Source organism: Prinia subflava, chromosome 2 (genome assembly GCF_021018805.1).
Source record: "Prinia subflava isolate CZ2003 ecotype Zambia chromosome 2, Cam_Psub_1.2, whole genome shotgun sequence".
Lineage (NCBI taxonomy): Eukaryota > Metazoa > Chordata > Aves > Passeriformes > Cisticolidae > Prinia > Prinia subflava.
In genome coordinates this window covers 90,305,941-90,333,391 of record NC_086248.1, presented here as the reverse complement: position 1 = coordinate 90,333,391, position 27,451 = coordinate 90,305,941, and the positions used below count along the sequence as shown (strand labels likewise).

General features: G+C 41.2%; 2 protein-coding genes across 3 annotated transcripts in view; one reads left to right on the top strand and one right to left on the bottom strand.

The window, feature by feature from the left end:
* PRKD3 (protein kinase D3) overlaps nt 1-24,000 on the bottom strand; it is a 43,234-nt gene extending 19,234 nt beyond the window's left edge. Inside the window, exons 1-8 of one of the 2 annotated variants that reach the window (XM_063390991.1) lie at nt 23,856-24,000; nt 20,233-21,252; nt 10,674-10,812; nt 8,884-9,015; nt 8,051-8,208; nt 5,687-5,876; nt 2,907-2,984; nt 746-929 (exon numbers count right to left, since the gene is read on the bottom strand). In XM_063390991.1, the coding sequence (XP_063247061.1) occupies nt 746-929; nt 2,907-2,984; nt 5,687-5,876; nt 8,051-8,208; nt 8,884-9,015; nt 10,674-10,812; nt 20,233-20,523 (1,172 nt within the window). In that variant the 5' untranslated portion in view covers nt 20,524-21,252; nt 23,856-24,000. Of the gene's footprint in view, nt 1-745; nt 930-2,906; nt 2,985-5,686; nt 5,877-8,050; nt 8,209-8,883; nt 9,016-10,673; nt 10,813-20,232; nt 21,253-23,383; nt 23,516-23,855 lie in introns of those variants that run through there. The other variant, XM_063390992.1, reaches the window with a different exon arrangement.
* DPY30 (dpy-30 histone methyltransferase complex regulatory subunit) overlaps nt 1-27,451 on the top strand; it is a 128,734-nt gene that overhangs the window by 14,496 nt on the left and 86,787 nt on the right. The gene's annotated exons all lie outside the window — the stretch shown is intronic.

Here is a 27,451-nt window from a genome sequence, read left to right as displayed (position 1 = left end):
AATTGCTTCAAATCTGATTAGAAATAAATGGAAAAATCCCACTTAAGAGGTAGATGTTGCTTCCCACTCAGGAAATCCTTGAGCTGTAAATCACTGAAATCTCCCTCACAAATTTGCTGTTAAACCCTGAGTTCTAGGGATGTTTAGTCTGACCGAATACAACTGCACTTATCTTATTAAGAATGACTAAGAAAATCAGGATGACTCTAATCAGAATGATAGAGAAATAAAAAGATCAAATTTAATCTAAGGAACTATGTTAATAGTTATTGGATGAAAGACTTCAGAAAAAAATCACTTTCAAGATAAATAAAGCAAACTATTGCATAACATGCATAGACTATGATGACAATATTAAAATATCCCAACTAATGCCTTTTAAATCCACACATGTATAACAGTAACTAAATTAGGTTCAAGTCACAGAGACCTTAACCATGCATTAGCCTTGTTAAGCCGTAAGTTTTATCCTGCTTTGATAATCTGGTATTTCTTCAATAATTGTCACAGCATAACACTTTTTCCAATTAGAAGAGGCTATACTCTTTTAGTCTATTTTTAATCTATGTTTGAGATTTTCTTGAGACAGGAGAACTTCACAAAGTATTTTCAAACTAAAAAAAAAAGAAACCCCACACAAAGGAAAAATACATTTTCAGCAGTAAAACTGGGCTAATTGGAAACGTTTTGCTCACGATATTGAGCAACATATATCCTGAGTAAAGAAATCCATCCTATAACTTACCTGATTGTTTTGACAGCTTCCTCATCTTTGTCTGCATCGAGGTCAGATGGATCCATAAAAAAGATTTTGTCCTCTGGAGGAGAGGGCTCTTCAGCATCATCTAGAACTCGACTGCCATCACTGTTCATTTCACTGCTATCAACTTCCATTGGCATATCCAAGTCTTGGCCTGGGCTAGCAGGTTCTGGAAACAACCCAAGTCAGATATTATTTCAAACACATAACTAAAAAAAAAAAAAAACACATAAATAAAATCCTCCAAAACCTACTTTTTTTTTTTTGGCCAGTTCACACTTACGGAAATAAACATCAGACTACAATCACGATATACAAAATCTTCCCATTTTTGCTATGAGATGCAGAGTATGCTAATGAACATTATCAATTTCATTTTGCTAAATGCCAAGGCAAGAGAGACCCAACTAAAACACGAACCATACTGAAAGAAACAGAATGAAAAGCTTGAAGTCTAAACCTAAATCTCATTAAGTAATTCTGTTCCACAAGTAATCAGAACAAAGTAACCTTTCCATGGCTAGAGATGACCCAGAGAATTATTCTGGTGCAAATGAAATTCTCCATTATCAGAAAACCAGCTCTGCCCTTGTAGTCCATAATAAGAAAAGTAAGAAAGAAAAGTGGGAGGAAGGGGCTGGGGATGGGGGGGAGGGGGTGGAATTGCAGGAAAAGAGACAATCAGATCAGATTTTATTTAACTCTGATTTTCTGCAGGCAGAAAGATAGTGTTTTCAAAAGCTGTACAACTGGTACTGTGGAAAACTCAGAATTAAGACGTAAAAATATCTTCATCTGTAGCCTTTTTATGGTTGTTTTTTTGTTTGCTGGTTTGTGGGGGGTTGTGTGTTTTTTACCTAGGGTGAGTTCAATTAAGAGTGGGAGTAAGAACAAAGAATAAATTTCTCCTTACACCTTCAGAAGAATTACACGAAACCGTAGATCCCAAACTACGTGGCCTTTAGCACCTTAGCACCACAAGGGCAGTAAAACTACGTTGTTCATGTTGCACATTGCTGCTCACAGCCACCAACCTCGAGATCCAGGAAAGAGCCTGGGAGCTGGAGAAAGCTGGCATGGGATGTATTGGGCAATGGCAACAGACCCACTTGGCTAACACAGCTGCTGCCCAAGCCTCTGAATCAAGTTCTACAGTTTGATGCAATCTGCTCCATGTCACCAATTTTGTTTCACTAAAAAATGTGACAAGGCAACACAACCACAGAATGGATGAAGTTGGAGGAGATTTTTAAACATCACCTGGTCCAACAACCCCCGGAGTTCATTTCTCCAGTCTGTTGAAGTCCCTCTGGATAGCAGCACAAACCCTCTGTTGTATCAGCCAGTCCTCCCAGACACCTGCAAACCTGCTGAGGGTACACTCTGCCCCATCAAGATCATTAACAAAGATGCTGAACAGGACTGGACCCTTTGCTGGCCCCTGGGGTGCACCATGTTACTTGCCATTGATAGCCACTCTCTAGGCCCACCCATTCAATCAGTTTTTAATCCCTACCTGCTCATCTATCCCATATTTCATCAGCTTAACAGTGGTCTAACACTTATAAAAATACCCTAAACATTCTTCCACAAAGTGTTCCGCACACTCCTCTTTCACTTCTGCAAGGTCTGCTCAGAAAGCAGGCCTGCTTCGTTGAGGTTTCCAGAAATTAGAGTGGAGTTTCTTGTTTGGGTTTGGCTTGAGCTTCTTCTCCTTTCTCTTTTATCTCAAACACATCAGCTAACTCTGGCCAGTAAAAATCATGGATATGAGAAAGTCGTAAAAAATGGTACGTGTCTTCAGATATTAATATTTTTAAGTATATAATTCATGGTGAACAATGAGCAGACTGATAACAACAAATCTTCAAATTTTGTACATTGGGGTGGCTTCTGGATTTTTCACTTCTATTGAGCAATCCCAAGCAAAGCATAGTGAACTTGTCAAGACTGATTAGGTGAAATTTAAGCTACCAGAGTCTAAGTTTTACAGTGAATCTTTTTAATTTTCGCTGACCTCTATGAAATGACCAGCAAGATATATAAAAAGATGTCAAATATTCAGAGATGAGAGAACTAAATACTAGCACATCTTATTCAGCTTCAAAAGATCTCTCACTACTTGAAAGCATGTTTCTCATCTTACCTCCATTGAAAATAACCTCGCCAAGACAGTCTCGAGGTACTTTAGGTGCACAGCGTTTGTGGCAGTTGAATCTGCAATCTAAAATAGCAGATAAATAAGCCCATGATACCAGAACCTCATTCCCACCCAGACACTAACATTTATCATTCACTTCTTCCAACACAAACTTCAATTCAGATTCACACATTTGCATGTAACTGAAGACAGCACCAATGAGGTCACCTCCAGGAGGAAATTAACAACCTTGTCCTTATGTCACATGGTGATTTGTCCCACCACTATTCATTATGTCAGTACTTCCCCTTCCAAAATGGTTTGCTACTTCTGTAGCTTTTTCTGCAGCTATTTTTTCCTTCATGATGTCATTTCTCCCATTCTTTCATTTATTCCACATCCTTTTTTCCATTGCTATATGATTTAACTATCTCATCTCTAACATTTTTCCCCACCTGCCAACTGAGACTTGCAGACATCAGAGGCCTCTGCGATCACACAACTCCATCAGAGCAAATATGTTCTGTGGTAAATCCCAAGTACAGCTCTCTCATTCATTCAGATTTGCCTGACTGCTCAAGCTCCATTTCTTGCTGACACAGGGCAGACAGAATAATGTTATGTCCAGATTTGGCCTGGTGTGGAGCTGGAATCTCACCTGGATGTGTGCCATTTCTGCATCCGAGGTATCACACGCAGCCTACTGAACAAAGTCCAGCATGCAACATGACTGGTATTAACAGGAATTTCCTTTATTAGTAGCATCCCTGTGATTTTCAACTCCATCAACACCACAAATTTCAAAAGTTCCTACTGCCCCCAGAACGGTTTCCATACTGATAATTTAGCCTCTTTTTGCTATCCAAAGCAAGCTCAGTCTGTTTTTCTTTTAAGCCCAGTCAAGAGAAAAACCATTATCTCTCCATTTTTAGTAGCAGAGGAGTCAAGTTCTGGAGCAGAATACAATACTGCTCAGCTTCTGACTGCCTAAAAGGATGCATCCTAGGAGACCCATGAACAGTCTTTTTTACAGCTGTGGCTTCAGTCCATATTATGGAATACAATTACTTCACTACTTTAAAAGAGGCTGGAAGAAACAAAGACATTTCAAATCCTGTCAGGAAACTGGAAGACTGAGTCTATCCTAATAAATTCAACTACATTCAGAAACATTCTTGGATACTGCAATGCAATTCTCTAGTCTAGTAAATAGCTACAAATATCCCCTAGCAGGCTTTTGGTCTGCAGCATTAGCATAATCCCAAACAGTTCCAAGGACTAACTCATAAACCAGAGCATCCTATGAAACTGCTCCAAGCAGCCAGTCTGCACAGAGCCACCCAGGCTGGGATGCTGAGAAAACTTGTTCATGAACATGGGTCATTCTGTCCCAGCTGACCTCAGTGTCCAGGAATGTTTCTGGGCACATTTAATTTATCACCACAAACAAAGCCTTAGCATCTCAAACATCATCCTCAGAGCCCAAATAGTAACCCGAATTAAATCAAGAAATCCAGGGCTCTTATGGGTAGTCAGAAACATAAAACTACTAGAAGACCCCAAGCTTTGTGAATGTGCACATGGAAGTCGGTGAGAAACCTTAAGAATCTGTAGGAGAAGGCAGTATGAAAATATTTTAACTGCTTGATATCAATTCCTGATATATTAAAAATAAGTAAAGGATCTTACTGCACAAATAGAGGCCTAACAAGACACTTATTTCTGTCCTGCATATATACATAGCATTTCTCTAGGCTTGTTTTCCATGCATAAAAGCTTACAGTATGCATGTAAATAATCTTTTTCTCCAGTGTCATTCAATTCCCTGACACTGATGTGGTAGCCCCATTTGTTCAGCTGGGTACAGTCACAGCAATTGTATATGACCAGCAGCATCCACACACTAAAACCACAAGGCATCTTTTCCAGGCTTCATTATTTTTGTATCATGTGTATCCAAGAGACACACTGACTGGAAAAAGTGTCAAAACAAGTTCAGGACGCAGACTTCAAACAGACTGCAAGTAACAACAGAAATGAAAGATAAAACTACTTCCTCACTTACATGAGGCAGCAGTATTACTAGTCAAAAAAAAGTTAACACAGCTGTAAGTTTACAATTTTTTCTCTCCACTAATAAAGCAAACTGAAAATGTATTAAATGACCTCTCCAAAAGCTGACCTTTGATACTCCCACTAGACAAACTCACGTGAGAGAAATGGAAATTCCATATTAATGTTTATGATTCATCACTAGACTTTTGTTTCCTGCAACAAAGCTGACAGATCTGCACTAACTAGTAATAAAAAGCCAGAAGGAGATCACACTAGTTATGCCCTAGGAACCACATGGAAGAGCCTGAGAACTGAAGCCATGCACGTTTACATATGCTACATAAAAACCATGCAAGTTCAGCACATGCACCTACCTCTAAAAGATAATAATCAGTATTCTGTACTAGAATAATACAATGAAAATTCACAGATTCTTTAGTGGTCAGTCTATAATACAGATATTGAACAAAAGGAAGCATTTCCCATTTTTATTAATTCATAATTATCCTTCTAGAATTAGAGTGTTTTCAATTTACACAAATATTTTTCAGAAAAATGTACAATGCACAGCTTTACTACAACGAAAGTGAGAGCTGCAGTGATCTTCTGAAAATTATGTAATTTTTCAAAAGTTGCACTTCCTTATTTTGCAGTAAACAGCCACCTAAGCTGCAATTAGTTTTAAATACAAGACCTTTACTGAAATTTACAGCAGAAAATTAAATGTTTACCTTTACACTGCATTCCTTGGCGAAAAAGGCCCTTAAGGAGCCGTTTGCAGTACTGGCAGATGGTGGGACGAGTGTAAGAGTGAACAGCAAAGGTGTGGGGGACCTTCACTCTGCAAAGCACCATCTTATCCATCCAGATGGGGCGGCCACTCCAAGAGGGAATCCTCTTACTGGGCTCTGGGCAGCAACGCTGCAATAAAGAAGGAACACATAATTTGCACCAAAACAGTTCTACTGCCATGACTGCTTTGAAAAGTCACAGCATTCAGGTGAACTGGAAAAAGGCAAAAACCGCACCCATTTTTAAAAAGGACAGGATGGACAACCCTGGGAACCACTGATCTTTCAGCCTCCCTTCTGGGCCTGTAAAGATCACAGAGATCCTACTAGCTATGCTAAAGCATGTGAAGGACAGGAAAGTGATTCAGGACAGCCAGTGGCCTTCCATGATGGAGTGGCTCCATCAGTGGAAAAGCAAATGGCTACAGATGTCATTTATCTGGAATTCTGTAAAGCCTTTGACATGGCCACCACAACATCCTTCACTCTAAAGTGGAGAGAAGGATTCAATGGGCAGACTATCAGGAGAATAAGAAATTGGCAGGATCCAGAGGGTCGTGGTCAATGTCCTGATAGACATCAGTGACAAATGGTGTCCCTCAGGATTGATACTGGGACCAGAGCCATTAAATGCCTTCACCAATGACAGACATGGGAGCGAGCGCACCCTCAGCAGGTTTGTGGACGTCACCCAGCTGAGTGCTGCAGCTGGCACCGGGAGGGACACGATGCTATCAGCAGGACCTGGATGAGCTTGAGAAGAGGGTCCATGTGAAACTTATGTGGCTCAACAAGGCCAAGTGCTGGCACTGCACCTAGGCTGGGGCACCTCCCAGTATGAACACAGCCTGGGGATGGGTGTCAGCCCTGCTGGGAAGGGTTGGGGCTGCTGGTGGATGAAAAAAAATGTCAGTGGGGCTGTAAGGGAGGTGTTGGCTCCAGAAGTGACCAGACAAGAAAGCAACCTGGCCAAGAAGTTTTAAGAGGATATTCTGGTATTGTAAAACAAAACCATGAAAACACCAGATGGAAAAGCCTTACAGAAAGCAGGAAGTTATGTATGAACCTTTATTTCCACGGAGGATAAAATGCTAGAAATTCACTCATGACGTTTATTTTTTTAAAAACCTGACAAGGTTCAGACAGCACATACAAACCTCAGTACAGAGGGTAAAATGGAAAACACTGGAGGGCAGGCAAACCAAATTCCAATCACCACCTCAAATTATCATTTTTTAAAAGCAAGGCACAGCATGCTGGATTAGCTTACTAAATTAGGCAAAAATACTTACAAAATTGAAAAACTACTTTGAAAATTAAACCGCCTCAAAACAATTCTTTGAAATGAAATTAAAAGAAAAACTTCAGCAATTAAACCAGAAAAGGCATTGAGTAAAATGAAGAGGTATCAAAAAGGTACTAAACATGCACATCGAAATCATAAAGTTAAATTCTGTGATAAATGGTTATGATTCTATGTTCACTGAATAAATCTTACTAACAGTCATAAACATTAAAATAAATATTTTTCCTTACTCAAGACTAGGCTTTTTATAGCTTCTAGCTAAAGAAATAATGTTCTAGTCTTGGTCTAGACTATATGATTTGTAATTTAAACTGTGGTAAGAATATTTATAGTGTAAGGTAACATGATTAGAAAAGATTAAGGCACAAACAAATGAATCTAATCACTGCCTGTCCTGTCTTATGATCCCAATATAACTGGGATATAATTGATATTTGTTATGTAATTAATAGCCTCTCAGCAATCATCATAACAAGGAACTACTGTGGATGTCTGTTTTTACTGTAAGCCCTTCATCCCCTACACTCTTCTTGAGTGATGGATTTTATCTGGGGTTTTTTGGATTAACTCTGTGAAAAGCTTAACAGCAGATCAGGAACACTCTTCCACAGTATTAAAGCTTACAATTTGTACTGCTTTGGCCAAGTAACTAATCTATGCTGATGCAATAATTATAGAATGAATCTGTATTATTAAGAAGGCAAGATGTTTTATAATTCTGAAGCCGAAGTTGTCAAGATTTCATATATCCATGAGAGAAAGGCTAATAACAGAATTATATATAAAACTCAATTTATTTCCTGTTTCACCTCTCACGGTAATAATAAGCAGTAAGTGTCACAGTCTAAGAGTCACCATATTTTAAAATTCACTAAAACAAATCATAATGGTTAAGCTTGACTCCCACATACTCATCATGAGCCGCTTAAAACACTACCTAGCTCTCCACAGATTAAAGAATTTAAAACAGAAATTGTTTCTCCTTTCACATTACATACTTCTTCAGAGGCAGAGGATGTGTGTTCAGCTTGTGCTGGTCTTGGAACTGAAAGCCCTGCTCCTGGTAAAGACACGTTGGACAGGCGCCTCTTTCTCACTCCACTGCAGTTGTTTGGAATCTTGAAGGCACATCGCTTATGGTAGTTTAACCCACAACCTGGAAGAGGAGTTTGTTTATTCAAAAAACCTCCCAACATTCAAAGTAACAAAAACAGTACTAATATTTTGATATAGCAGTTTTAAAAAGATGAGCCAGGAAAATGGTAAAGGCAGAAAAGGCTGTTGTGTCGAATTCTCTTGTTTTAGTGTTCTTGATGGAATTCACAGAAACAGCTTTTTCTCCAGCAAGCCCAGCTCCAGTAACAAGGTCTAAGACTTGGAAGCAGCTGATCTCCCACCACCAGGAGGCTTTCATCACTCCCTCCCTTTGGAGCACAAGAACCAAGAAGAACTCAGTGAGAAGGCAGCGTCAGTACCTGACAGCAGGCTGCAGAGTGCTGCACAGCCAGCTGGATGAGAGCCATAAGGAAAGGGATTCCCCTTTGGGAATCTCTCCAAACTTTGTGTTCCTTGTACAAAGAACACAAGGTTGTAAGCTAGCTATTTTTTTCAAAGTGGTAAACAACAACACTTCTTAAGTCATTAGTCCAAGGTCACGGACAGTTTGCATTAACGCCAAGATCAGAACTTGGGTCTTCCAATGCACAAACCCTTCCAGCTATGAAATACTGTATTTATCACTTGCTAATACACCAAACACAACGCAGCCTGTTCTTCCTCGTCTTATATAGATACACACACACAAATAATACACTAAATATCACAGGCTTACCTTCACATTTTAATCCTTGTCGTACCAAACCCCAAAGCATCTCTCCGCAGTAGTCACAAAAAGTAGGAGCCTTGTAGGAATGCACATAAAGTGCATGAGGACGAATCTGGAAATCTTCAACTGTAGCCAAAGCTTTTAAAAAATTGCAGTAAGTTATGGCTCTTGCCACAGGATCAACAAGAATTTATGGAAAGAACATGTTTTAAAAATGGCTAATTTAAAGAATGCTAAAAAGCTATTTAGAAATCAGCATTTAACTGTATGCCATTAAAATACACATTTAGGAGACTACATAGCTTTCAGTAAACATTTTTACTGAGGAAAAATATCCATTGAACTCTGTAGGCTAATGGCCCCAACTAAGTAACAGTATGAATCACTCTGTTGAAAACCTCACTAAGTTGAAGGCAGGTACAACAAACTTTGCTAAAAGCAGTGAACGCTTGAAAGAGCAACTTAATTTTCAAGCTGTTTTGTAACCTCCAAAATTTTCAAAAAGAGACAGTTCTACAAGATAGATTTTTATCTTCTAAAGGACTTTTGCGGTAAAAGCTTATTAGATTAAACTTGGTGTATCAAAACAGAACTGTGGATAAAGTTTTCACAGAACAATGAAATATTCTTTTCCTTAAACAAGCAAAGATGTATTTAAATTACTTTTGTCCTGTTTGTTTGAGGAAAAAAAAAAGCCTTAAGCATTGCCATGTCCTGATGGCTACTATTTTTTGATCAGATACATACTAACACTTCCTATTCAGATTTTTATTTTAAAAATCCTACTGAAAGAGATTTACTCCTAAAAATCTCCTGAATACTCTTAAAAATCCTACTGGAAGAGATGTCTTCAAAATGCCTCAGTTTCGGGTGGTCTGTCTGTCTGTAAGGAAACTGTCAGAGATTGCCAAGAGACACACAACAAATTTTCCAAATGTGCTATTCACCAGAAGCAATGAAAAGCTCAAAATAAGATGATCAATTACTGAACATCTTATACATGCCCTGAAATGCAGCCAGGGACTCAGCCTTACAGCTATCAAATTCATACTTTATTGACCAAATCTAAGCTGATGACAGTCAAGAGATCTCTTCCTAATATGTAGCCTCAGTTTGCCACTTTAGCCTCAAAGACTTAAAAAATTGCTCACTACTAATCCAGCTTTTATTTGTAGTTTAAGTACAGCTGACTTTTATTGAAGTTGACAAATTATTGCTAAAACACATACAATGACAGTCCAGGCTAGGGTTATTTTGTAGTCATTATTGGTTAATAATCACCATTCTAAGGAGTATATTGTTTAAAGAAACTGTTTTTAAGAACTACAGTAACTCATAAGAGGCTGCCTACAGTAGGCAGGATTCACCAACAATATTTATATGAAGTCTTATGACAGCACAAGCCATCAATAGCAAAAGCTACAGAACAAAAAGATATCAGCAAAAGAAAATCTACACCAGTTGGAAGAACAAATTCTGAATCCTACCTGCATTCCACCTTAAACAATTATAAAAATTAAAACGTGATATTATTATACTTACAAATTCCCATTTGTACAATTCACATTTATTTATAATAATAAACCTGAAGAAGATTAAAACAGAACAATGAAAAAATTCAAAACTGAGTTCTTAAGCGTCAGTGACACTTGGACTTTCTTGGAAAGCTCTACCCCAAAGTATATGAGACTTAAGTGAAAAAGCTCAAGGCAGGCATGAAAATAATGCTCCATGAAGTCCTATATTCTTTTAATCTACTGAATAAGGAGTTGTTCCACTGTTACAATAATACCTACCAGACAGTACAACCTCAACAAGATCTCCCTCATGTATCTCTTCTGCTGATGTAATTCGTTGCAAAATATTATCTGAGTTCAGGTCATGGCGGAACAGGAGAATTTTGTCATACATGCCAAAGAAACCACACTCTGGGAACTGCAACAGAAATCAAACTCCAAATGAATACATGCTCTTTGAGATTTCTGTACATCAATGTTTTCAGTAACAGCTACAGAACTCAAGAGTTGTAAATGTCTAATGGTAACAAAATTAATCTGCTTACTTTTGAGGAAACAAAGCGTTTTCTGAAAATTTCTAATTTTTTTTTTTTTTACCTGAAAAAAAGAAATGTTAAGCTTTTGTTTCTTTGGGTTTCTAATCTCTCAGACCTGCATGATCAGTCTGGCAAGTAAAAGCCAATGCAGGCCTTTAACTTGCATACCACCATGTATAACCTATACTTCACAGGTATTCTGGTCAGGCAGGTATTTAGCTTGAGACACTCCAGCAGCACCTGCCACACTTTGCTTGAGAAGCAAGCCACCTAAGAGGCTCCATGCCTTTGTTCTACAACAGTTTAGATCTACAGATACGAGAAATCCTGAGTAACATGCTCCAGAGGACGCTGCTTCAGCCAGCAAGTTGGACTTTATGACCTCCAGGGATCCCTTCCAACACCACCCATTTTCTGTGATTCCGTGAAAAGAAAAACTCAAATCCCCACAAAGACAAAAAAAAAAATCCATTCAGGAAACAGATACACTAAATAACGTGCCACATCACTGAAAAAAGCTTTCTCATTCTGTATTTTCCTTACTCTTCAAAATACTGTCAAGTATGAGAAAAACTTCTTAAAATGAAAAGCTTAAAAGTAAACAGTTCATAGGGAAAAAAGAGCAGGAACAGACCCTGGAAAGGAATGAGCAGCACTCAAGCAGCTCCTTTGACCTTTTGGTTAAAACCAGAATTCAAACTTGAGGTGGGAACACACACGCAGAACAAAACAGGAAAAATGTGGGAAAAAACATGGAAAAGCTGAGAAGATACTTTTAATTAATGAGGTTACAAGTTAGTAATTTATATGTTACACAGTCAATAAGTATCTAAACTGCATGAAGCTTGTGGCATATTAATTCCTCTTAACTAAAATCATCCAAGATTTGTTCTTTCACCAAATCAAAACCAGAATGAAGGTATGGTATCCATCACGCCCATTGTTTTCACACTTTCTCCCCCTTCAGAGAAAAAGTAATGTCCTCTTTACAGCAGCAATTTTATCTTAAACCTCAAGCTGGTTTTCTCTGTTCTGGTGTGTACAAACTACATAATTACCTGACAATAATAATGTGTCCATGCTCCAGAAAGCACACTGTCTACCTTGGACAGTCACAAAGAGAGGCAGAATTTGTACAGTTTAACCCTTGTGAAAGCAAAAGACAGAGATGACAAATTTATACTGGCACATAGGTATTTAGTCCACAGCAATAAGAATCTGATTTACTGGGCCGATGCCAAAGCAGCTGGCTGCTTCCTCTGTCTCTCAGCTCACTCAGGTTTCCTATGCAAAATAGTAAATATCCAAGAATATTCTGAAAAATCACATTTTTCCAATTGCCCAAAGATCATTTGTAATAGGAAAGAAAATATAAAGCTTAAGAATTAGCTGTGCTGCCCAAATATGTGTCTCAGTATCTCTGCAAGTATGCACAGGACTTCACATTCAGAACATGCAAAGATACAGTGACTGGTAATTCTTCCAAGGGAACTGGAATTTCTTCATACCTAAAACCATGGCATAAACTTACTTTAGGCTCTAACCCAAAATCTCACTATGCCTGCATTGACAAGATACATTTACATTATTAAAACAAGTGCTATGAGGTTTTATTCCTTGATACACTGTTAAAACTTCTTTTAATTGCATTATACTGCTGAAGAACTTAATTCTAACAAAAGGGATATAAAACAACAGCATATATCTGCCTGAAGATACACATCACACTTTTTAATAATACAAATATTAACTTCAGCTGCCAGGAGGGACACCTCATGACTCAGGAGATCACGTAAACTATTGTCTCTCTGTTTTAAGTTCACAGAACCACCTATGGAAGCCTCTAAGATATTTCCCAGTTTTGACTCTCCTTCTTTTGATAAAGATATGTGTCTTTTACTTTTTTTCACTCTTTAAGACCATAACCCTTTCATGCAGCTGCCAGAACATCCCTACACATGTTACCAGAGGTCACATAATCACCTCCCAAGCAGCACTTATCTTAATTGCTATGACAAAATATATTCTGCCTATGCACCATTTGCCCATTCGCATCTACAAATCTTGGATTTATTAAAATGTCTTAAACATACTACATTAATTTTCATTAGCTGACAAAATAAAGTTACAGATGAACACTCAAGTCCTCTTTGTGACAGCAAGTGTAATCATTCATCAAAAATGAGATATTACATCCCTTAGAAAACAGCATTAACATTAACCTGAAATTTATAAATAACATTCTAATACCTATAATTAAGACTTTGGTTTTCAAATAAATTCCAGACAAAGGCAAAATTAATTTCTATGCAGTAGAAATATTGTGAAAAAAGCAAAATCATCTATTACAGATTGTTAGGTGTTGATATCAACACCTTCATTTGGCTCTCCATTAATTATATTCACCTTTTAAGCTGTGTATCACAAATGCTTCTCGTATTGTCATGATATGATTTACTGCCTGTTCTTCCAAAACAAATACACATACACATAAAAGAAGTGACTGTGAAAGATTGTCTGGTTTTGTAACACTAACATTTAACCTCCTTAAAAGGTATTTCTACTATTTACAAAATCAAGCTTTATCAGTGACTTCTAGACTAAGATGCAGAATCACAAACTCACAACTAACAAGGGAATAATCTATACTAGTACGGTGTACAAGAATTCTCTCACTGAACACAGACTTTGCATACAGTTTCAATAGTACATAACAAGACTGCATCAGCACACATTTTTCCAGGCATTCTGCATGCCTGATCTCCATTTCTGCAATAATAATTCCAACTGCTAAAAGGATGAGAAAAGAGATATAGCCTGTTCATTGGTGTGGAGAGCTTCAGTTGCTCGGAGGCTTTCCCAAATCCATAAGAGGGAGAAGCAGTAGCTGAGGAACCTCACAGTAGCTCCTTTACCTGCCCTGCCTGTGAGGTTCTTGTCTGCACACCCACAAAGCAGCAGAGAGGAAAAATGCAGGTGAGGGCAGCCCACCAGCACCCTGCCTGCCCAGGACCTCAGGCCCCTCACAGGAGCCATCAGGCCACCAAAGGCCCATCCCCACAAGCCAGGGGAGCACAGAGGAAGAAGAGCAGGTAGCAATCCAAATTAAGAACTCCAGGGAAAAGATATCCTGGCCTTCACAGGACACCCTTAGACCCAGTTTCCACACATACACTGATCAGGTAAATCAACACTAAAACACCTTTTGGCCTGAAAGGGATTACGGTCCAACAGTATGCTACAGATTATAAAATGCTGGGAAATTAGGATTGTACAATACCTATGGAATGTTTACAGAAGGAAACAAAGGCAAGGAAAGAGGTGATTCAGGCAGGAACAAACGTGGGAAAAAATCAAGGGATAAGAAGATAAAAGAGGGTGGTCATCCATAAACAGGGGTTGGTCAGAACAATTGTCTGATCATGCCCTGTGCATCATCAGCACCACCCATCCTCTATTCTCATTAAATTCAATTTCTAGCTACTTTCCTGAATGATTTTCTCTCATTCTAAGCTCATGTGTGTGTATTGGGGGGAGTCTGACTGTCAGCAATCAGAGCAAGACTCTGTAATGTCAGTGACTGGAGAGGTCAGAGTAAGTGAAATCAAGAGCTTGAATATCCAGGTGTCAGCAACTGGAAAGACCAAGATCCAGCGGCTTTAACTGGGCAGAGAGTGCTTGAAGCCAGCTGCTGGAGACACCCATTGGTTTTTTTTGTTGCTATATTTTTACTGGTGGGTGAGTGGGTATGTGTCTGTACAGTTTTTTCCCCACTACCAGACCTCCATCCTGAACTACCAGAGACTGATAGAGCAAGGGACCACTGGTGCTTTTTGTGTTCATGTGAGTATTCATGGACAGAGTTCTAGTTCATCCACCAGAATGCCAGTGCCTATCGGGTATATGTGGTCAGTCTTGCTGTCCGTGGCTGCACACAGCCTCCAAATTCCATCACACCTAATAAAATTTTTCAACTTAGATGAACTAATCCTCATCTTTCCTTGCCCACTTCTCCCCCACCCTCACCAAAAAAGATTTTCCCAGTTAGAAAAGACCAGACCCTACTGGGAAGATGCCTGCCTCCCAACTCCTTTCCACAGACTCTGGCTCAGATTCCTCTCCTCTGCCCCCACTCCAGCCCTGTGCACCCAAGCCATGGAAGCGCTGCCTGGCCGCCCTCCCCAGCCCAGGGCAGGCTCTGATGAGCTGCAGGTGGCCCAGCACAGCCCTGTCTCAGGCACTTGGCCGGGCCTCGATGCAGGAGCAGGCAGCTCCAAGCGAGCAGCTTGGCTCCTTCCAGGCGTGCGGCGCCCTGCTCTCTCTTCCGCTCCCCGGTCCGTTCGGGAATACAACATTCCTTGCTAGCACCTTGGCCAGAAGGCTCTGTGCACACTGCTGGCCAAGAATAACCTCATCGATTAACAGGGGTTTTATTTCAAGTGATATCTTTTAACAGAATTTTTACGCAAAGCTTAAACTATGTTCAATGGTTGAACTATATTCAAGTTGTACACTACCAAATTCTTCTCTCTTGTACTGCAGCAAAGTACAGCTTTTATAGCTTTCCTTATGCTCAGTTACATGAAGCTGTTAAGGAAGAACATTATCCAGTTCCTCTGAAGTGTTAAGAGCTCATAATGTAAACTTGAAAACAAAACTCAAAGCAGAATTTTTGAAAGCCTGTTTTATCTTATGGGATTATACAGCCATTACTTTCCTGCATAAAAGCCTAATGTATCTGCACAGCTACTCAGAACATATAAACTGCTAATCCCAGTATTACTAAGTTTCCTAAAAGCAAAAACATGACTGTTCCCAGTCTTAACAGTTCCAAAAGAGCATCTAGTGACAGGAAATCACTTTGTGGGAAGCCTACGTATGCACCAGACTGTGCCAAAATTAATCTCTGGTATACCAATACCACCAACTTATATCAAGAATATACGTGATTCTTAACACTCGGGTGGCACTAGCACAAATAACACAACTAGTGCATTACACTGAGGAAAAATCATTGGTGCTATTTAGCACACTCACACTGTAAATATTACAGCATTCCTAGCTTTAATTGAGAGTGCATTACCTCGTCTTTTTTATCCAGAACTGAACCATACAGCAGTCAGTATTGCTGAGTGAAACACAACTGAGGCTTCTTTCTACCTTGGCAGTAACTGAAAAATCCCCTTACTTCAAGTTCCAGGAGTTACTTCAAAAAATTCTGGACCAGTGGCCAAAAATTCACACTAGGGAAAAGTGTAGGCGGATATTGTTTCAAGGTCCAATATCTCATGACCCGTCATAACTCAAAACAAATGCTTCAAACCACTGAAAGTTAATTCCAAAGTCTAATGGTCCAAAACACCATTGGAAAGTCCTTCGTTCACTGAAGTCATCCATTCTATTATCCTACCCAGCATCCCTACCCAGCTATTCACTCCCACTCTTTAGAGTCATGTGCCAAATCACATTATCACACAGACAATTAGCTTTAAACATGTGGCAGGAGATCTTTCCCTCACCAGATGCCTCAGTACAGACATACTTGGACTACTGCTTGGCTAGGTTTTCCAGCACACAAACCTATTACCACGCTGGAAATGCTAATCTGCCCCCCATGCAACACCTCTGTACCCCCAGTAACTCCCCACCTCCCACCTTCTCACAAGCACCTCTGCTTCTCATGCCTCAACTCTCGCTCAGTCTCTGCATTACTTAGCTCACATGGAGCAAGCAGCTCACAAGTCAAGAAGGCAAAGCAGTAGGAGGAAAATAGATTTGAGCACATCTCAACAGAAGAGATGATTCGCATTCATTTTAGAGCCTTTCACAGACACCAGGGACTATTACAAGCTTAATCTGGTGAAAAACCCAAAACATGCTGCAGTACTGTCGTTTATTTATTACACTCAAGGTGTTATTGGAAGAGTTACTGAGATCCATTTGTAGTATGGATAGATTGCAATATGATCCTTGTAATGCTATGAAAATATAGAAGCCGAATCTAATCAGCAAGACATAAGAAACATCCCTTTGATTTTGCTAAATGGTGCCATTGGGTGGGTTCAGTCAAAAAAAAAAAAAAAGGAACAACTAGGCAGGAAGAGTAAGAAACAGATTTTAAAGTATCAGTACTCAATCAAAAAGAATGCAATGGTTAAAGGATCATGAGAATTCCAGGGAGACATTCTAAGGTAGGGGAGCAACTGGTCTGTTTCAGAGCAAAAGGTTAGGAAGCCATCAGAGGAAATATATACACAGAAGAAGAATGCTGAATATGACTGAAAGTGAAAATTATGAAGGACAGGTCTGCGGACAAAAAAGAGAAGTTGGAGAAACATGAAAGTAAAGATCCGTAAGTTTACTGAAAAAGTTACGACAAATATTGCAGGTACCCCTACTACACAAGTAATAGCACAAGTAATCAAATGTTTTTCATTTATAGCTCTAACCAGAATAAAATTAGGTAAGCTAGAATACAGCATTTAGAGCGTGCTGTCCAACATGATTCTCAGTTTGCAGGCAGTAGAACATCACCACACGCAAGCTTCTACTTTTAAGTCAGTAATCCCTTCGTTCTACTTCATGTGAGGAATGAAGAAACAGTATTCCAACACAGAACAGGATTAAGAACTTGCCTCTGTAATATCTGATGACTGAGCAAGGACACACACTGTCTACCTGCTACAAGTTTTTCTATTTCTAAACACTGTCCCTCTGTTCCAGCAGCCATGTGTGTCCACCTTAGGCTCCTCTTCAGATTGCCCCTGAGAACTGTACGTCTGATACTTTAATACACAGCAACCTAAATAAGGAATGAACAGAGAAGACAATGAATGTACTGGAGACCATAAGCAAGAATTTTTTTTTAAGCATCCCTATAAAGTCTAAAGTCTGGATTTTCTGAGGACTTCCATTAACCATTCCAGCACACAATAACCCTAACACAGTGCCTCCCAAACTTTAAACTTGAAAAAAAAAAGAAGAAAAACACTTAAAAAGAAAAAACATCTCCTGATGTTTAGAACATCTGTAAAAGAGCTAAGAGACACACCAAATATTTGCATTACTCATCTCACTCTCCTTGCAGACACATGCTTCTTTAGTTTCAGTTCTGCTGATGCTGCTTCTAATTACCCTTCTGCAAAACCTGAACAAGCTACACTGAACACCAGTGTCTGAAGCAGGAAACACGGAAAAGCAGAGTCCTAACTAACATTTTTGATACTGTAATTGTAGCCTCAATACAGTTAGGCAGGTTGTTCAAGCTCCCAAGTAAGTGAAGAAGGACTCCTCAGAATTTTATTTTATTCCAGATTATGTAGAGGAATACAAGCCTGAAATGTGGCTGTGAAGTAAGGAAATGTGCGTTTAACTCTAGTAAAGACAATACTCAAATAAGAAGAAAAGCTATCATTATTCCAAGTAAAAAAAAGAAAAGGTATTCCTCCTTATTCATTAAAGAAATGCGACAGTAAGCAAGACACTGTTAAGTCCCACAACAACAAACCACACAGTACCCTGCAGTCAAGACAAGACAGTTCAAGCAGGCTGTGGAATACCAGAGGAAGGGAAGCTTTAAATCTGTTGCATCTCAACAGCACACCCAGCAGCTTCACAGCTTCTAACGGGGAAAAACCAGCAACCACTGCATGACTACTGACAAGAACGCAGCTTGCAATTTTCACATTAGGTATATACCAATCCCAGAATATTTAACAGTCCTGCAAGAGTCACCAGATCTAAGAGAAAAAAAGTCAATGCAGGACATATTGCTGCCAAATAAAGTGTACAGGGAGAATATCGTGCACTAGCTGTAAAACTACTTATGAAAGATGAATCCACCACATGAGGTTGTTTCCTGATCAGTTTGCTGCCTGCAACATGTTTTCATTGAGCAGTCCCTTTCTGTAGCGTCAGCTGTAAGAGAGCAGAAACTGCAGCGAAGCCAGACAAAAAGGAAAACTGATCATGAAACCCTCACCAGTTTTGCAGATCAGGCATAGCATGTACAAAGTTTGAACTATAACAAGACCTCAAGTTAAGCCTTTAGCTGAGCCTGCCGAAGAAACAGAAAGGAAACAAGAAAAGTAAGTGTGAATGTACTTGTTTTCATCTTTCTTTAAGACAGAAGACAGGAAATATGCAGATGTAAAGAGAAGGAGCTGATGTAGAAAGAAAAAGCAGCCCCTAAAATGGCTGCGTAAAGGTACACCTAACATACATGGTACATAAAAAAAAAGTTGACTCAAATAACTCATCTCTTCAGAAAGAAGCTAACATGCTGAATTATATTCTGGAAGTTATTATGCAATTGGCTTGTTTGACAACCAGTTTGTAAAAATATAAAAGACGCAGCAAGCTATGAGATGGGAAAAAAAGATACACAAGCATATACATGCAAATAACGTATCATGTGTTTATGTTCTCTCAGGCTATTACATGAAAAGGAATTATATAATAAAACTAACCAACAGTAAATACCACTATTATCACAACAATGAAAGACATGGAGATAATTCCCTGACCTTGATGGAAAATCGCAATTATTTCTTATTTTTTGCAATATTGTTAACTTCTTTCCAAGCTGCTTCCTGGGATCTAACCTTCCTAACCTGAAGATAGAATTTGCATGCAAAGCCAGCATGATCAGTGTTACTTCCTTCCTAGAGAGACAGAATTTGCAACAGAGTAGCCAAGACACAATGGAAAAGTGTGCTAAGGTTCTCTTATTTCTCTGTCAATCCTCTCCTAACAGAAACTATACTGATATATAAGAGTAACACATGTATTCAGTATACAGAAAAACAATAGTAGGACATTATTAGCTGTTTGGTGGGATCTTTAATTATTAACTAGAAACAAAAAGAACATCTAGTATCGACTCAGTGGCCCTGCAAGGTATGTCTGTAGTCACAATTGGTACTGTCACTGTGGCTGGATATACAGATCCAAGAATATTCCTCAGTAGTAAGCATAAGCTAATAAAAACCTAAGGCATCAGTGACAATTCCTGAAAGGAAAAGACTGTCCTTATTGGGAAGAGTAATTTTTGCAGAAAATTTAGAGCTACACTCTCTTTTACTAGATTTCACAAGTGAGAAAGTAAGAGGAGGGTTTACTCCTTTTGAATTAAAAGCTTCTCCCTTGAGACTTACCCAAATTTCTTTCTGCATAATTGCAAACACCTACCACAGATCTTTGTCACCACACCAAACTCTTGGCATATCTCAGTGGCTAATACTGAACAGCTTGTTAGCAAACAACTGCTGCCATCGGCAGAACGCGGCAGCATTATCCCATACCTTCTGGTAAACTATTGAGCACACGAGGTCTTTAACAGCAGAGAGGGACAGGTCCTGAGCTTCAATGGTGACACTCTCCCGAGTGAGACCGATCTGCAGAAGGAAGGAGATGCCATGCATGGAGCCTCGGGAGTTGGTGAGGCTCTGCGTGCTGAAACTGCCATTGGAGAGTCGGCTGGAGAGCCCCGACTGGGGGCTTGAAGACAAGCTCGGCGTCTGTGGCGCAGCAGCATGACACACAGGCGGGGAAAACTTCTGTAAGGATGGGGGAGAAGAGTCGTTCGCTGACATCTGACTTGCTGTACTCGGCCGAGATCTCCCTAGTAGTCAAACTCTACGTGAAATGCGTTATCAGTTCTTGGTTGAAATGAGAACAAGGATAATGTAACTTTCCCTTTCTTAGCTCAGTAAAATGCTCCTGACCAGTAAAATTTAGATTTCCCTTTCATTCGGTGCAAGCCAAAGAGTAAAATAATTACAGCTGCAAGTTACTTTAAATTAAAGGTTCTCTTTCTGCAGTTACAATCAGCTGATTAAAAGCAGATTGCCTGTCCTTTAGCACCACATCCAGACACGGAGGCTTACATAAAGGCCTCACAGAAACACATCAGCTCTGCTGTTCTATACCTGTCCTTCATTTTTATTAAAAAACAAAAGCTGGAGAAACAGATGGAAATAGATGTTGATAATTCATTGGAAGTATCCTTGTTCACCTAATTACATAGATCATATCTTAAATGAAGACTCCATGCAGATAGCCTTTTACAACAAAAAAAAAAGTGTATCCTTGAGCAACAACAGAAGTCCACAAATGTGATGAATCTTCCTCCTTCAGAAACTCTTCCCTGAATTCACAGGACACAGTGAACTTGAAGATCAATGAAGATATCCAATGTCATTTTTACAAAATATTTTAGCTCATAAAATGGAGGAGCAGAATGTCTGAAGACACAATCACATTAAATGTAATCTCTAGCATCACCCAGATAATCTCCAGCATTTTGAAATGTTGTACTCTGCCTGTAAGGGAAAAGATAAAGTTGTTATTTCACGTGAAATACGTAAAGTCGCATACCCATGTCATAGCCACTCTACTTTTACGCAGGACACCAGCTCCTTTTACTCAAATGTGTTACATTAGAAGCACCTCAAACTTGTAAAAATATGAAAGACACAGTAACTGCTTTCCCACTGTATGATACACAAGAAAAATCATATCTAGCACTGACCAATATGTCACCACAACTTCTAATTAATGATAGTTTAGCAGAGCAAAGCACTTAGCATTTAAGAGGAACATAACAAAAAAGGTAGGGGAAAGGAGCAGTAGAACACAGCTCTGCTCTGTACATCTGTATCGAGAAGCTGGTGTGTACAAATTCATTAAATGCATAGAAATGTAAAAAAAAAATACAAGATAAAAAACTCTAAGCAGCAGCATGTTCTCAGGCTATCATTTTAACACTATTATTCAAGAAAACTGAAGAATGACTTGCACAAACTCTAACTATAGGAAGATATGCAGAGTGTACAACTGAGCATCCGTTGGTTCCTTTGGAAAAAAATGTAATCATCTAATAATACTCATACATCTGATTAAAAAACCAAGCCTGCTACAACTTTTGAAAATAAATAATTTCATGAGCATGGGCTTGAGATACTTGTTACAAGATGCTATGCTACCTGATACAATATTTCAAGCATTTCATGAGCAGCTGAAATGTTTGAAAAGAGTAATTTAGATTCCCCATGCAATTTCTTCCATAGGAAAAGTTTTCCATGGATGCAAAAGTGGTCCAAATACATAGATACTACATATTGCTAACAGTTTTTAAGGAGAATTGATCCATACAGGATCCCAGAATCACTAAGCTCATACATTTTTTCCTTCCCATATGTTAAAAAAGAAAAAACTCAGAAAGTGTATTAGTCTTACAATGAAATTTCAGAAGAGAAACGCCACATCTTATTGTACACAGTAGAAACTGTCCTTCCCAGAAATAAGGCTGAGAATTGCTAAAACAATCCATTTAACACACTATGCACTCCTGGTATTTACCAGTGTAATAGCTCAAAACCCCACTCTCATTGCATTCTGAAAGGCACATAGGGAAAGAGAGATACACAATTTGCAGTACTGGAAGGAAAATCAGTTCTTCGTACTGTAATAAAAATTCCTAACAGGGGCTCTGGAAGAGAGAACAAATTGATACTTCTGGAATTTCAGCACGATATCTAGAAACTCCTGCCTTCAAATACAGAAGACTTGTTGGACATTTAGCAAGGGCACCTGAAAAGAAACTTCTGCCTTAAAGAACACCCTAAACATGATAGAGATGAAAGCAGTAAGTAGGAAGAGTAAGGACAGCGACAGTAACATTTAAGGACCTTTCTCAAGAAAACAGCTTCACAGCGCCTTCAAGTTTGCTTGAACATGACTTGTTCTTGTTTTCTACGTGCTGCTTTCCTCTCCCACACCTCTCACATGCCAGAGAGAGCAAATACGAACCCTTAGGGGTGGATTTGAATTACAAAAACAATGTCTAACCAACATAATAGAGAACAGAAAAGCCTTATGATGTGAAAGAATTAATGAGTCTGCTAGGCAAGTTTAATTTAGACAGTGAAAACACCCTGTGAAAGCTCACCTACAACTGCCTAATTAGAACGTTAATTATATTTATCAAAAGCACAATGCATTTGAATTGACAAAGCCTTTTGATACCATGTGTATTTGCATACAAGCCTTTGAAGAAATTTATTTTTGTTACTCGGTAGGAAAGAATGGATCTTTCTAAGAAAGGAAAGCCATAGAAACAGCTGCCTTTGTATTGAGGATGGACTTCTTCCGACCATCAAATCAAACCTGTTTATGCTGAAATTGACATGCAGTCCACAATTCTGCATTTTTATTCATGCCAAGAAAACCCTACACCTCCAAAAGCAGAGAGGAACGGGGGCTATGAAGGAGTCCCTCCGCCTCCTTCCCCCGCTGCCCAGCTCGCAGCCTGTGCCCGCCCAGAAGCGCTGTCCCTCCCGATCGTGCTCCCCCAAACCTCGCGTCCCTCGGGCAGCTTCCCCGACACCTGGCCCTCCACCCGCCCTTCCGTCCCGCTGCCCCGCTCCAGGCGGCTCCGCTCGCAGTCCTTACCCCGCAGGGGCCGTTCCCGCCAGGAGGGACGGCAGCTCCCCGCCGCGGATGCCGGGCGGGAGCGGCGGGACGCGTCCTGCCTGCCGCGGGTCACGCAGCCCCGGCCGGGCTGGCGCTGGCAGCCGCCCGTCCCTCCCAGGTTTAAATCCCCGCTGCGCGACCCGCCCCCGCCGGCACCATCTCCGGAGATGATGTGGCCTCGGCCCGTCACCCCCACCCCGGGGCACCCAGGGCGGAGCTGCCGCCGCGGCGCTCTCCCCCCGCGGGGCCCGGCGGGTGCTCCCCCGGGGCACGGCCCGTGCCGAGCTCGGCGGCCGCTCCCGCCGCCGCGGCAGGAACTTTTCGAGTCCGCCCCCGCCCTTCCCCGGCGCGGTGGCGGCGGCCCCCGTACACACACCCACACCCACACCCCGCGACCCCGCGGCGGCTCCCGCCCGCAGCAGCGGCGGCGCCCCGGCCCCGCCGCGCTCACCTGCGGCCCCGCTGTCCCGGGCCGGAGCGGCCGCTCGCGCATCTCCAGCCCCGCGGCTCTCCGCACACACACCAGAGTCGCCCGGGACGGGACGGGGCTGCGCCGCGGGGGCTGCCGGGAGCTGTAGTCCCGCGACCGCGTTCTGCCGCGGGCCGCCCGCCCGTGCGAACCACGAGCCCCGACGTGCCCCGCGCGGGCGGGGGGCTCAGCGCGCGCGGCGGCGCAGGCGCAGGGCTCGCTGAAAGAGTTTCCGTTAGTTTTCCTTGGCCGTGGCGGGCGCTGCCCCGCGCCGCTGCTGCGGCACGGCGCAGCCCCGGCTGCGGGGACCTGCGCTCCGAGCTGCAGCTGCCGCCCCGCCGCCGCCCTGCCTCGCCTCTCCAGCCGTGCCAAAGCCGGGGTCCGCGCCAGCTCGTACCCGGCGGCTGCGGTGCCAGCGCCGGCCGCGGCTTTGCGCAGCCCCCGCCCGTACCGCGCCTCTTCCCCTCGCTCCGCCGGGCCGGGGCAGGCACGGCCCGCGTCTCCATGCGCGCCGCTCCCGGTTCACCTTGTCGGGACGGGGCTGGCGCAGCCCGCGGGGATGTCCCCTGGGCCGGGCAGGCCCTCCATCCCTGCACAGGAAATACTTGACCTAGTGTGTCACAGCATCGCGCTAGTCCTTTCCATGGCCACGCTGACCTGGGAGCTGAAAGTGGCTTTCAGCGTCTCCCGCCAGCCCTCACGGATGTGCGTGCAAGAACTCAGAAGTTCTGAAGGCCCTTTTCACTGTCCGTCTCCTGCTGCGTTTCAGGCCCCCCCCTTCTAATATTCTCATTCACACAAACCTATTTTCTGCCCCGCGGTAATGATGCCCCTCTTGGCATCAGCAGCAAATTTCTGCATGCAAGATACTTAGCAAAAACAGAGCTGAAGTACCAAATAAAACTGGTGCAAGACAAAACTGCCTCTGTAACCTCCCTCCAGCCCAAAAGCTCCTTGTTGAGAGGCAACCCGAAATCTTCCTCCTTGGATTTGGATTCAATTTCTGTGTACAAGTCTTAAAATCATATCCACTACCATAGGAAGCTACTGAAGTTAAAGGTATTTACCAGACCAAAAACACCTTGAAAAGGCAAACTGTCAAATTCAAAGGCTTCCAGTCCTCCGCTCAGAGAGACGCAGATGGAGAAGCAGATTAGTGCCGTGTCATTTATAGCTCTGTTTGTAATGTGCGTTTCTCATTTCCTTCATTTTGCGCTCCTGAGGCCTGGCCCAAAAACTACTGAAGCTGAGGGGAGTCTTTCTGCTTTCTTTGCCCTATTTTGCATCAGACTTTACACAGTGCAGCTGATAGAGTGTGTAACCAGCTCTCTGTGCTGACTGGCGCCATTTTATTTGATAAATAATTAGCCTGCAGCTTCTTGTCAAAATCTGGAAGTACTTTAAACTAAAAACGTAGCAGTTAATGGTTGATTCTGCTTTTAACTGGTTTTGAATGCCAAAAACCACCCTGGGACTTTTTAATGAAGGCTATTCCATGAATAGAGGATGTTCTTGCCAAAGCTCTGCAGCAGATAGCTGAGCAATCTTCGTTTCCTTTTTCCTCTAAAGTGGGACTCCCACACGCCACCACTGTAAACACAGAGCTTGCCTCCATAAACATGATTTCTGATGCTCAGCACAGCAAGGAGTCACACTCTACTGTATATAAAGTGCAGCAAGCTTCTCACATTTTGGTAGCAGCCCTAAAAATAGCTGTTTATGGACAACACCAGATGGATATTAGGTATTACCACAGTCACTGGGCAATGATTATATTTCTTTGTAAAGAAGCTCAGCTTTATGCCATCCAATAGGGTTGGTGCCATTTAATTTGCTGCCCTAAGCTGTAATAGCTGCTTTTTCATAAATCAGAAGATGGATTAGTTAAAATCAATTTAGTACAGAATGCAGAACTCAGCATCAGCCAAAATAAACCAAACTGCTGTAAGTACCTCTTTAATGTTACTTTCTATTAAAAAAATATCGCTGAAGCATCCAAACCCTGTTCTGTTTGTAAAGATCTCTGTTGTAAAGATGTGTAAGAGACATCTGAAAGCAGCTCTGCATTCAGTATCTGTATGTGGAGCAGCACATCCATCTGTGCACATGCACAGCTGACTCTGTGTGATTGCAGCATCATGACAGCATCAGCCCTAGCTGCAGTAATTAACATTCTGGTTTGTTATTTTTATGACTACCATAATTAGTGATTTCCTGTGGATTTCATCAATGTTCTTAATTTTTTTTTCTGAGCCCACATCATTCCCTCAGATGGTTAGCTTGCTTGCTTTCACGGCTCAGCTTTCCCCACTGAAGCCAGCTGTGCTTTATAAATCACTCTCTCTTACATCTACAAGATACCAGAAAATGGGTAACTTCCATTTTATTTATTTGCTTTTATAAACAAAAAACTTGTTTTCTGTACAACCACAAGGTCTATATAAAAAACTGCATTTGGAACCGTTTTAAAACTCTAAAAATGCATCAGGTTTTTCAAGTTTGAAAATATTTGGATATTTCATATCTGAAAATGGATAAATAATGTATTCATTTCTGTTACCAATCTAATATTTTGGAACTTTTCATATTCAAGGCAATGTCTTGGGAGAGTTTGCTGGTGCATTTGCCTGAGAAATTCCATGAGCACATGCTGCCATGATTATTTTTCACTGCTTTTGACACTGATGTTGCATAGCAAAGGCCCTCATTCAGGATCTGCAAGATCTGCAACAAATGTCTGCAAAAAGAGGAAGTAACGTCTCTATAGACAAAATATAGAAATGCTTTCCCTTTTTTTGTTCTTTTTTCTGTTAATTGTCTCTTTTCTCTCTCATTCTCTCAACTCAATCTCTCCCATAAGGGAACTGAAAAAAAAGTTAGGAGTTCAGGTTTGGTTTGGATAAAATCCTGAAATGTGGGTATGACTCTGAATTACCTCATCGTCTTGGTTTGAGCCCTTAGCTGAACTTTGTCCCAAAATCTACCTCCAACAAACCAGTGCAAAGTTTAGTATAGACTTAAAAAAACATAGAATCAAAATTACCTTGATAAACATATATTTTTGACCTTTTTTTAATTAAACAAAATACATATTCATATTTTAAATTATAGGTAATTGAGGTTTGGAATTAGCTTATCCCCTCCCCCCTTAGTTTAAGGACTGACCTCACAGACCCTTGCATCTGCTAGATGGGTAGCCTCGTTCATATCATATATATAATTCTACCATATTGGCTCCAAACTAAAGTTATATCCTAAATAACTGTTTAGGGTAAACCTAACACGTTTCATGCTTTCCACTTATTAAAGCTTTGTCTGAAAATGCATCAGCCCATGGAAACTGAGTCTCTTTGACCTGACTCACCAAGTGGGTGCTTCCACAGCCTGATGAAGGCTGCTCCAAGCCCCACAGAGGAGAGCAGTGGATGAGCTCACCAGGATGAACAGCAGCAGCTCAAGCCCACGAGATGCAGGTGAGCAGCAGGCCCCTGCAGGCCCCCGGGCTCCTGTGTGACCATCAGCCCCACCACGCTGGCCCTCTGGGCTGGAAGGGCTGAGTCTGCAGCAGCCCGGGCTGC